At 40.4% G+C, this 12,870-nt stretch overlaps 1 protein-coding gene across 4 annotated transcripts in view; it reads left to right on the forward strand.

The window, feature by feature from the left end:
* Positions 1-12,870, forward strand: part of WDFY2 (WD repeat and FYVE domain containing 2) — a 186,551-nt gene that overhangs the window by 137,859 nt on the left and 35,822 nt on the right. For 3 of the 4 annotated variants that reach the window (XM_034936749.3, XM_003809795.7, XM_034936750.3), the window contains 2 exons: positions 1,108-1,258; positions 9,585-9,697. The exons of the other annotated variant lie outside the window; for it this stretch is intronic. In XM_034936749.3, the coding sequence (XP_034792640.3) occupies positions 1,108-1,258; positions 9,585-9,697 (264 nt within the window). The remainder of the gene's footprint in view (positions 1-1,107; positions 1,259-9,584; positions 9,698-12,870) is intronic. 4 annotated transcript variants of the gene reach the window in all.

A 12,870-nucleotide genomic window follows, 5' to 3' on the forward strand; every position in this document is an offset into this window, starting at 1 on the left:
TGGTATTATTATTGTCAGCAGAGCCGCATTTGTCCGTCCATACTGTCTAACTCTGTTTTCATGATCAAAATGTGAAACCAGTGTCTTCTCTGTGACCTCACCACAGTCATGATGAGTGTGTTCATGCCCCATCAGACTGCCAGCCCTTGGGAGCAGGGCCCGGTGAGATCCAGGTTGCAGGATGTCAGTCTTTGTTCATTCCAGTCAGCTGTGTTCAGTGACTGCAGATGCCCTCCACTTTACTGCCTGGAATGTAAAATAAGAAGGCAAAAATCCTTCCACTTGATTTCATTTGGTAACTGAGAAGCTGTAAGACCTCAGCCAAACTACTCCACCTCATTGTGCCTCACTTTGTCCATATGTAAAATAGGGAGATGGGTTAACTGATATGAATAGCCTCTTCTAATTCTGGAATTGTGTGATGTGATAACTGTGATCATATTGCTCTTGTTTATTAACAACTCTAGGAAATTTGCTCTTATTATCATTCATACACACACACACACACACACACACTGTAACATAAGGGATACTTCACTTTCTTCTATATGGTTCTTAGGAATAATTCTGTCCTCCTTTCCATGCATTTAATTTCTGAAAGAAAGTGTTCATCTAGAACTTTTGTATGGCTTTATAAGACAGACTTCATTAAAAGATTAACAGTATGCTCCAGTTTTTTTGTAAGTGCACATAAACTGACGGTAGTGATATTATATGAACATCACTCCTAATTTGTTTTGTGGTCACACTGGATGTGGCTCTCTCCAGTCCAGCAGCCCTAGCGTGTCTGAGGGAGGTGGCCCAGGCCCTTTGGTTACAGGAGCTATGTGTGGCAGTAATCCTTGGGTTGGCACAAATGGGGCAGGAGGGGGAACATTGGGAAGAGACGGATAGTTTTTTTTTAATCACCCAAAACACTCAGACACGCCTGTCTAAAGGGGAATACCCCCACCCCCCACGAGAACCACTGTTCTACCTTGTCCTTAAAATGGTTCTGCTGTTCAGCTTATTCTGGGATGGGGAGAAGAGAATGGTGCATCTCTGTGGGCCATGTTCTTCCAACCTCCTTAGGATGCTTTATAGGTTTTCTTTTCTCTTGGTTTTCAGCGCATCAGAGCAGAGTGACGATGATCCTGTTTGTCCTGGAGCTGGAGTGGGTGCTGAGCACAGGACAGGACAAGCAATTTGCCTGGCACTGCTCTGAGAGTGGGCAGCGCCTGGGAGGTTATCGGACCAGTGCTGTGGCCTCAGGCCTGCAGTATCCTTTGCTGGACAAAAATCTCTTAGTGGGAACTTAACTGTTGACCTCTTTGATTCATGAAATTTTGGGGTATGTGCAGCTTGAAAGTTTTGTTAGTGACAGTTGCCCAGTGTGGATTACAATGCTCATAGAATTTCCTGAGGCACAAATCATTGAGTTCCCATGTAAGTAGAGTGAAGTGCGGTCACTTGACCTGAAATAATAGACTGCTGAGCCATTTGTGAGCCTACTGTAACATGAGGTGTGACATCTAGACAGAACACAGTGCAGATTCATGAACCTCAGCTGTCAGAAATAATTATGGTACATGAAGATGAAATCATCACCAAAATGTAATCTTTGCTCTTTGTTCAGAAGTAATTTACACATAGATACCAAAGTTGTGAACATTCCCATTGGTGTCTGGGAGAAGAACTATAGGAATCCTGTTCAGTTTTAAATAGTTATTGAGAGGTTACCATGCCAGGACCAGAGTGGGTGAGCTGGTATCTACATGGTAATGTTAAAAGCTTTGTTCCAGGAATGAGACACTTTCAGATTATATAGAGGGATATTTTTGTCCCCCTAATTGCCAGGGTCCTCATGCTCATGGTGAATCCTTGCTGATGCTGGGTAATGCTCCCAGCTGCCCGACTAGGCTCCGGCAAGCACAGTATTGACTAGTGTGTAGCATGTGTGGATGCAGGTACCATTGTAAGGAGTAAAGGACCCTGGGTTCTTAGTTTAAAAAGCATATGGTCTTTTTATCTTCTGACAAATTGAGAAGTAGGTAGAAACAGGTCACTTGTCAGCAAAAGCAGGAAGAAACAGTAAGTCCTGCTTTCTAATTTCATCTCCATATTTATAAAATGCCTATTCAGTGATTTACAACATCTGACAAAGTACATTGCAGTTTCTTTGAAACTGTGCGGCATTCAAAGGTATATTTTTGTGTATTTATATGCTAATATCACTCTTATTTTTCTCACTGGAAGAGCAAGGTGAAGAAACTTAGAATGACCATTGTGGAAAGTTGTAAAAGTAGCAAGTTGCCAAGAAGACCAAAGGCAAGGATGATAAGGAATGGCAGGCAGGATCAGCTCATCTTTGAGAGGGTAGTATTACTTGTTAATAAAAGAAACTCCAAACTTTACTTTTTAAAAGCCAATTCAGATGAGCATAATACTTAAGTTGAAATACGTGAACTCTCTTGCCAATACATAAATGACTTCTTATAGTGTTAGAGCTGGAAGCACTTAGTGTTAGCACTTAGAGATCACCTAGTTCAACCCTCTGTCTTTATCCATTCGGGCTGCTATAATAAATTGCTGTAAACTGGGTGTCCTTTAAACAACAGAAATTTATTGCTTACAATTCTGGAGGCTGGGAATTCTAAGATCAAGGCACCAGCAGATTCAGTGTCTGGTGAGGGCGCTCGCTTCCTGCTTCGTAGACAACATCTCACTGTGTCCTCACATGGTGAAAGGGCAGAGGAGCTCTCTGTGGCCTTTTTTTTTTGTAAGGGCACTAATCCCATTCATGAGGATTCATCTACAAACAACATCACACTGGGAATTAGGTTTTGACATATGAATTTTGGGGAGACATAATCATTCTGTCTTCTCTCTCTCTCTCTCTCTCTCTATTTCACACACACACACAAACACACACACTGTCACTATGCGTGGTGATGGATGTGTTAATTAATTTGACCATGATGGTTATTACACAGTGTGTATGTATATCACATCATCACATTCAACATTTTGAATATATACAATCTTTGTCAATTAAATACTTTTTTAGAATTCAGTCTACACTACCCTCATTTTACAGATGAGCTGGCTGAAGCCCAGAAAGGGTCCTATGTCTTATCTGAGGCCACCCAGCTAGTAAGTAGGAAAATCCTCACAAGAACCCAGGCCTTCTGCCTTGGACTCCTGTTTTTTTCCCATTATACTGCATTGCTCCTTCAAGAAGGAACTAATGGCATCAATATAATTTGGTCTTATGCTGGTTTCTGTATCACTTAGCCAAGCCCAAGGAGTATGGAAAAAAAAATACAGATCTTGCCTCAGGAAGCTAACTTTTTAAACTATTTGAAAATAAAAAACAAATGGACAATGTCCAATTTGCCCTGACTGTTGTCTTTGATGTAGGATTATAACCACCACAGCTCCTCCCTTCGGGCATCTCCAGGAGTCATCCTCATTTTGTGACTATTCCCTTTTGCCACACCATGTGGTTTACCAAGCAGAAAGTCGTATGATTGGGTATCAGAAGCCTGTGTGTGTGAGAGCCTCTGGTTTCAGTTCCATCCAGCCAGCCTCACTGTTCAGGTGGTAGAGAGCTGCAGTACTACAGACAGGCCCTCCCAGAAGATTCCCTGACCTCTGCCAGCTCTGCCTTGCCAACTATGATTTTGGAGCCATAGTTCCAACCTTTCCTCTTGAGTATTTTTCCATTGCTAAACACTGATGGCATGACAGCTCCGTGCTTTTGCCAGAGGGTCTCAGCCAAGAACCACGTGACTTTTCTAAGGCTGGAAGTTTTTTCTGGGAGCTGGCTGATAGATTGTTAATAGGCAAGCCATACAGTATTAGGGTTCACATTTAAATTTAGCTTTTAAAAACATTTCCTTCTGAGAACCTCCCACCCCCCACCCTTCTCTGTTCCTTCTTTTTGTCACCCTCCACACTTACAGGGGTTTTGGTTTCATCGTTGTTTGTTGTTTGTTTGTTTTAGTGATGAAGGGAGGAGGAAGATTTTATGAATCAACATAAAAGATTATGAATAATATCATTAACCCTATTTATCTTCATAGTAGACAGCTAATGGTAGATAAGAGACCTCCACAGATGAACTCATTCTCTTCTATCTCCACCTCAAACAGTCATTCAGCCAAGGCAACAAGTGACAGACTAAATCAGATTGAATTCAGCCTTTATTCCTCTTCTTTCAGGCGTCTTAGTGGAGAAGTAAATATGCAATGAAAATAACCAAAATTCAAGTAGAAAAGTAAAGGAAGACAAAGAGACTGGTTCATAAATTGAATTATCAATTTATGAATAACTTCAAATTCTTTGATTGTTTTGACTGAAGATCTGAAGCTTCAAATATAAATGACCTGTAATAGGAACAACAAGAATGACAATAATAAGAAGGAGAGAAAAGGAAAAGGGAAAAGAAAAAAATCTCAGATTTGCAGGCCCTGAAAATGTCTTAGATTTTCAGTCTTTTACACATTACTTTGTTCACTGTCAAAACAATAATGTGAAGTAAAAACAAAAGACCTAATTCTCTGTTTTCACAGTGTAGAAACCAAGGCTCAGGGAGTAGGTGACTTGCTCAAGGTCACGTAACTGTTAGCCGGCAGAACCAGGATTAGAATTGGGGGATTATAATTTTTCAGCCAGCCCTCTGCACAACTGGGTACAGCAGAATGAGGTTATTTCCCAAAGACTCCATGGCAGGTAAATGATAGTAAATAGAAATGTGTTCCTTCCCCACTTCACTTGTTAGTCTTTAAATTTGTGAATACTTTATCCAGCGTCATTTGTCAGTGTCTTGTTATTTGACCATGTTTTGATAATATTTTTCCTGTTTTCACAAAAATAATTCAAATATTCTATTTTAGGATTTTGTTCATGTCAGAGATATTTCCACAATGTCACTCTGTGTAGTGGAATGTTTCCCACCTAATGTAATCTCTTAGATTTATTTCTGTTCAGGTAAAGAGTTCTGAAAAGCTGTTAAGATTATGTCAATTTCTTCCTATCATACTTAATGCCAGTCATTCACATCCACTGTTGATTCTTCTATCCCTTTTTGCTTTCTCTCAATTTTTGCTGGAGTATTTTAAAGCAAATTCTAGACCTTATATCATTTTATCCTTATATACTTCATTGAAAATATATGGGTTACTTTTTCAGTAATCACAATGCTATTGTTACATCTAAAAATTAACAATCACTCTTTGATCTCCTTGATATTGTTGAATTTCAGATTTCACTGCTTATTTTGAAAATGGCTTTTGTGCAGTGGGTTTGTTTGAAATTCGATCTAGACAAGATCCACACATTGCATGTGGTTGTCACGTCTTCTAAATCTTTCTTCATCCAGAGCAGTGCCCCCTTCACTTTTAATGCCACCGCCTTGTTGAAGGTACTGAATCAGTTCTCCTGCACACAGTCCCATATTCTAAATTGATGTCATTTAACTTGCTCCTTTACCTACCCTCCTCACATATTTTCAGTAAACTGAAAAACTGCCCCTATAATCTTGATTTCATTCAGATTCAGCCTTTTAGTGAGAGCATTTGGTTCTCACCAAGTGTGCTTCATAGAGCTTCCCATTATAAGGCACATGGCATTGGATTGTCGCCCTTTCAGTTATGCTGAGATTGATTGGCAGTTCGGGTGGTGACAGCCAGATCCCTGCAGCGCCGTACTCCATACCAGCCTTTTAATAGTTTCATCCGTTGCTGAGCTTTGCCTGAACACTTTTTCGTTAAGGTTGCAAAATGGTGATTTTCTAATCCTATCATATTTTTCCCATGTATTTGTTGGAATCCTAAAGGATAACTTCCCCTGCCTCATTAGCTAGGGCTATTTGGTTACCCTGAAATACAATTATTATAGGAAAAGCAAGATAAATTCTTATATCTGTCTTTTTAGTTCCTAATTTTCAGAGTACAGATTTGGTGCCCTGCTCACCTATAACAGGAATCTTTTTTTTTCTTTTTGAGCACTATTATGAAATCTTAGGTTGGTTGGTTGTTTTTAAATAGTAATATGTTCAGTATATATCAATAAACTGCCATCTTTTTATTTTATGTTCAAATTATCCTATTTTTGGCCAGTAATAACTCCATTAAATGGGCTCCAATGTCTTTTTTAACTTTTTTTTTTTTTTTTTTTTTTGAGATGGCGTTTCACTCTTGCCATCCAGGCTGGAGTGCAATGGCACTATCTCAGCTCACTGCAACCTCTGCCTCCTGGATTCAAGCGATTCTCCTGCCTCAGCCTCCCGGGTAGCTGAAATTACAGGCACTGACCACCGCGCCCAGCTAATTTTTTGTATTTTTAGTAGAGACAGGGTTTCACTATGTTGGCCAGGCTGGTCTCGAACTCCTGACCTCGTGATCCGCCCGCCTCGGCCTCCCAGAGTGCTGGGATTACAGGCGTGAACCATCGCACCCAGCCCAATTTTTATTTTTTAAAGATTATTTTTTAGAGCAATTTTAGGTGCACAGCAAAATTGAGCAGAAAGTATAGAGATTGCCTGTGCACCTCATGACCTCCACATGCATGGCCTCCCCATTACCAGCATCCCCCACCAGAGTGGTATGCTTGTTAACAATCAGTGAACCTACATTGGCACGTCACTATCACCTGAAGTCCATAGTTTAGGGTTCACTCTTGGTGTTGTACATTCTATGGATTTGGACAAGTATATAAAGACATGTATCTGCCATTGTAGCGTCATATGGAATAGTTTCACTGCTCTAAATAGCCTCTGTGCTCTACCAGTTCATCCCTTATCACTGTGTCTGAAATAAGCCCACTTAGCCTTCGGTAGCTTCCTTGCCTTCTGACTCAACATGTCTCAAGTTCATCTTGTACTTTTCCTGTCCCAATCCTGGAATCAGCCATTTTTTTAGTGAGGAACAATATTCAGAGATAGCTAAGAAGTATATATAAATGTGTGTGTATTTTTTAAAAGAGAATAAATCATAAGTTCATATAATATTTCTTATTCAAATTTAACATTATGGGATTTTTACTTTTTGGTTTTTGCACTTGATTCTTTTATCTTCGGCTGAAAATCTTGGTTGTTAAAACATTGGCATAGTTCCTCATTTGGTTTATCCTACGGTTTATTTAAATGGTTCCAAAATAATGAGCAATACTAAATAACAATAAGACTACTGAATGAGATTTTAGATTTCTTTGCAACTCTCTTTGTCCTTAGAATATATTCTACCAGTGATGGGGGCGAGACTTCCCCCTTGTCATAGTTCCCATTTGGAATCCTGTAATATTTTTACATATTAAAAATACATAAAATTTTTGCTCAGGCATGGTGGCTCACACCTGTAATCCCAGCATTTTGGGAGGCCAAGGTGGAAGGATCACTTGAGCCTAGGAGTTTGAGACAAGCCTGGGCAACAAAGTGAGACATTGAAACATTGAAAATGTTGTGTTTTAAAGGCACTCGAAATCGTTCTAATTATGTGATTATGTCACCAATTTGATAGGTTCATTCATTTTACTTTGTTTTCAATTTGGGGGATTTTTTGAGATATATATGTGTATGTATATACATATGTGTGTGTGTGTGTGTGTATATCTATATATACACAATTTTTTTTTTTTTTTAAGACAGGGTCTCACTGTGTCACCCAGGCTGGAGTGCAGCAGCTTGAACATGGCTCACTGCAGCTTCAATTTCCTGGACTCAAGCAATCCTCCTGTGTCAGCCTCCCATGTAGCTGGAACCACAGGCATGTGCCACCATGCTCAACTAATTATTTTAGTTTTTGTAGAGATGAGGTCTCACTTTGTTGCCCAGGCTCAAGTGGTCCTCCCTCCTTGGCCTCCCAAAGTGCTGGGATTACAGGCATGAGCCACTGTGCCTGGCCACAAATTTTTGTACCTTTTAATATGTAAAGATTTTACAAAATTCTAAAATAGGAACTATGACAAGGGAGAAGTCTCACTGCCATCACTGTCCCCTGACCTTGCCACTTTTGTTAGATCTTAATCCCTCTAGTGCTTCCCTTTCTAAATATGAGTGCATACATGCACATGCACACACATACATACACATTTGTATTTCTCTCTGTTTCTTACACAAAGGTAGTATAGCTTATAAACTCTCATATGCGTTGGCTGCCCCCTCCACACACTTGATAATATATCCTGGTGTCTGTGTATAAAGATCTCCATTTTTACCCCAGCTGCATAATATTCTATTGTGTGGATGTAGCATAGTTAATTCAGTAAGTCCCTTATTGATAGACGTTGGGGTTATTTTCAAACTTTAGCTATTAAAATAACATGGAGTGACTAGCCTTGGGCATGTGTCATTCTGTATTTTTGCCTGTGTGTCTCTGGGTGGATCTTTAGAAATAGGGTTGCTAGGCTTTGTCAACCAGAGAAGCTTGTTAGAGACTCCATGCCTAGGGCTTTTACTGGTCATGTAGGCAGATCTACCTGGGACATTCCAAAATTCCAGATTCCCAGAAGGAAAGCAGGTATTCAGTGTAAGCCACATTGTTTGAACAGTTAAGGCACAGTGAGCCACTCTTATCAGTTAATGGTGGGAACCTTCCCAAAATCCAAATTCCCAGACACTATGCCAACTTCGTAAGCCGACTTTCAGAGGATCACAGTCAGAGCTGCTGTGTTAACTCTTTTTGCACAGCACCATTTTGATTTCTTCTTGAACTATCTATTAATAGTTCCATTCAAATTTTGCCCATTTTTCTATTAGGTTTGGGATCCTTTTCTTCTTGATTGCTCTTTTTATATTAGAGATTTGGGCCCTTTGTGACATAAGTTGCAAATATTTTTTTCCAGTTTATCTTTTGGCTTTGCTCATAATATTTGTTGTGTTTTTGAGCCATAGCTTTTCCCACTCCAAGGTTACAAAGAAACTTTCCTATCTAAAGCTTATGTTTTCATTTTCTACATTTAGATCCCTAATTCATTTGGAATCTGTCCCAGTATACATTGTGAAATACAGATTCTATTTTCTTTTTCCAAATGGCTATCCAGTTTGTGCCAACATCATTTTTTTAAATTCATCTTTTCCTTATTCATTTGAAAAGCTACCTTCATCAGACATTTACTAAATTTCATTGTGCTTTTGGGTTTATTTCTCGACTTTGTATTCTGTTCTGTTAGTCTATTTATGCACCAATACTACACTTTTAATTAAAGAAACTTTATAACATTTTTTAATATCTGGTAGGGCTAACCTCCCTATCACATACCATATTGTTCTTATTTTCAGAGTATTCTTGGCTCTTTTTGCTTATTTATTTTTCCATATGAACACTTCTGGCTATAGAAAACAACATGTGTTGATATTTTTTAAATATATAGATTTATTTTATTAATTTAGGAGCAAGAAGTGACATCTTTAAGTTTTAAGTCTTACTGTCCAATAATACAGTATGTCCTTCATTTGGTTAAGTTCACTTTTGTGTCTTTCAGCACTGTCTTCACATTTTCCTCAGATGGGATTTGCGTATTTCTTGTTACATTTATGCCCTGTTTTTTCATTGTAAATTCCCTCATTTAATTTTGAGAAACAATCCTTAATGCTTTCATGATAGATTTGATGTTGAAACCCGGCATGTGTTTATTGGTGACCACTCAGGCCAAGTAACAATCCTCAAACTGGAGCAAGAAAACTGCACCCTGGTCACAACATTCAGAGGACACACAGGTAGGATTAACAGTAAAATCGTCATGTGCTGATAGCACAGTGAGATATCGCCTGCTGCATCTCCTGATGTTCAGATATGTTTTGAAAGTGGCAAAGTACAATCCATGCTTGTGCAAAGATACACATGATATGCTTAACTCATTTCAAAATGGTTCAGTAAGATATAACATCAAACGTTTTTCTGTATAATCCAAACAAAAGAGAAACCAATCTATTTTGAAAATGTTGATAATTTGGTTCTCTGTCATACTGCACCAGAGAAAGCCAGTGTTGGCGTACATTAATGAGGCATTGTTTGAGACCATGTAGCCTCGGACAGCTCAAACCCCAGAAGGCCAAAAAGACAGCTGCCTCGGTCTGACCTTGCCCTTCCTGGAGTTAGAAGATGGTGTACAAGAAAGATTCCCACTTCCAAGTCAAATGAAAAGACAGATATACTCTTCATGAGTAGCTAGACTTTGTGAAAAAGGTCAAGTTCCTCTCCAACTTTCCTTCCTTCATATCCTTTTCAGGTTAAAACCTAAGGTCCCCTTTATGTTTTTGCTCTGCTCAGGGTCATTTAAGCAAGGTAATATAAAATATTCATGCTTAGCCTTTGAAAGACTTGATAGATGATAATGATTAATTTTTTACTAGTAGTTTTAACATGTACTATTGACTCTAGAACTTATCGACCCTAGAAAATGAGTCATCGCCAGTTTTCATGGTTCTTAAAGGGCTTTTCCATTTTCTACCAGCTACAAACCCATGATTTTGTGTAAAACAGGAGAATACTGAGTTTAGATGTCATATAAGAAAAAAAGTAGGGGAAAGAGGATGTAAAATTGGATAGTACCTGGATCATAAGGGGCTTCCTAAAGGGAAAAAATGGAATGCTAGAATAAGAAACATATAGTAAGGAGAAAATTGAATCCAAGGAAGAAGATTCATAAAAGATCATCTTAATTATTTATGCCTTTGGGAGGAAGAACACATGGAAATATCCCCTATGGATAGGACCCTGGTCTTCCCTGACTGAATTTCTTTTTTAGCCGCTTACACCCTCACCTACACTTTGGCCAAGACTGGGCCTGGGGTTCTGGGGGGGACCCAGAACTGTCCCACCTCAGAAGTCTTAAACTTCTGTGCGTCACTGCAGACTTCAGCCTCCTCATCCTCCAATTCCCTACACCTTTCTTCATTCCACTTACTGTTTCCCCTTGTGGCGCATTCCAGCCCGCGGTCCTTCCATTTTCCCAGCGTCTCATCCCCTGCATCACCTTTCCTCCCAGTGGTGCATCGCTTCACCCACGCCTTCTCAGCGTTCTCAGTTCTGTGAATGTAAATATTCTGCCTTCTTGGCAAGCCTGTCTGATTCAGACTAACTCTCCACCTTTTCTTCTTGTGCAGCCAGCTGCTGGGTCTACAGTAGTCACGCTGCCTTGAGGCTTAGACCATCATTACCATTGCACACTCACGATTTCCTGTGCAGACTCATGAAGTTGCCTAATAATCCCTCTCCCTGTCCTCAGTTCACTCCTTCTCCCAGGCCCCCAAACAGAGACCTTCACCATCCTTCCCAAGCCCCCATCGCCATCTCATTCCTTGCCTCTTCCTTCAAAAGCTATCAAATAGAAGCTTTAAAAAAAAAAAAAACCACATATTTCTTGCCCACTGTATATCCCCCTCACCCCAACAAACAAACTTTTTCTCTCCCCACTTCTCCTCTTCTCAGTGCAGGAGAGCTGCCTTCCTCCAGCCCATTCTTCTCAGTGCAGGAGAGCTGCCTTCCTCCAGCCCATTCTTCTCTTCTCAGTGCAGGAGAGCTGTCTTCCTCCAGCCCATTCTTCTCTTCTCAGTGCAGGAGAGCTGCTTTCCTCTGGCCCCAGACTATTTGCAGGGTCTCCACGCCAAAATGGATTGCCTTGATCTCTCTTTTGACTAACTCATTCTTCTCAATTTATTAATATGCTTATGTTTTTTGCCTCTGGTAGAAAAACAAAGCAACACCCTCTCAATCCCATGTCTTATAGCAAGTTCCTTCTTATTCTCTTAATAGCAATGCTTCTTTTTAAAAAATTGTGGTAAAATGTATAAAACATAAAATTTACCATTTTAACCATTTTTAAATGTGCTGTTCAATGACATTAACTACATTCACACTGTTATGCAGTCATCACCATCCATCACAGAACCTTTTCCATCTTGTGAAACTGAAACTCTGTTCCCTTGGACATTAACTCCCCATCCTCCCCCTCGGCCCCCCAGTCCCTGGAAACTGTTACTCTGCTTTCTGTTTCTATGAATTTGACTAGTCTAGGTGACTCATAGGAGTGGAATCATGCAGTATTTGTCCTTTTGTGACTGGCTTATTTCACTCAGCATAATGTCCTCAAGGTTCATCCAAGTTGTAGCAAACAACCGTGTTTCTTAAAAGAATATAATTTTCCCAGCTGCTTCATATTTTTCACTTCCAATTTGCCTTCCAGCTCCCTGCAATCTGGTTTGTCGTTATTACGCCACTGAAACTGCTGTCCCCGAGGTGACCAGTGGCCTGCTGGGACACGTTGTAAACCTTGTCGTACTTAACTTTTCAGCAGCATTTTACATTGTGGCCATTCCTTCTGGCTGTAACGGCCTTCCTTTGGCTTTTCTTCTATGACGCTGCTGGCTTTCTCAGGCTCCACTGTGGTCTGCGGTTTCCCAGGATCTTCCCTGGATCCCCTTCTCTTTACGCTCTGTGCTGTCCCTTGTCATCTCAGCCATTCCTCCCAGTCCCAGAGTAAAATTGTCATTGTCCTCAAATTCTTCACAACCCAGTGAGAGAGACAAAAGCTAAAGCACAGTTCTAGTGCATCGTGGCAAGGGCTGGTGGGGAGCAAGCACCTTGCGCTTCTGGGAACACAGAAGGGCAGCCCACTCCAAGGAAGTGGAGGCAGTTAGTGACGGCCTCCTCAGGAGTCTGCCTGACCTCAGCTCTTTGGGGATGTGTAAGTATTGAGTTCATGGAAAACAACTGAGAAGAGTATCTCAGGCAGAGAAAACCAGCGTGTTCAAGGCAAGGAGATGTGTGAGAGCATGGCTCTCTAGAGAACTGCCACTCTTTTTTGGTGGGAACACTGGGTATGAGGGAAGGAGAGGGAAGGTCAAGGTGGAGGGGCAGCCAGAAAGCAAGAGTCACTTCCCATCACTGA

This window comes from Pan paniscus, chromosome 14, assembly GCF_029289425.2.
Source record: "Pan paniscus chromosome 14, NHGRI_mPanPan1-v2.0_pri, whole genome shotgun sequence".
NCBI lineage: Eukaryota > Metazoa > Chordata > Mammalia > Primates > Hominidae > Pan > Pan paniscus.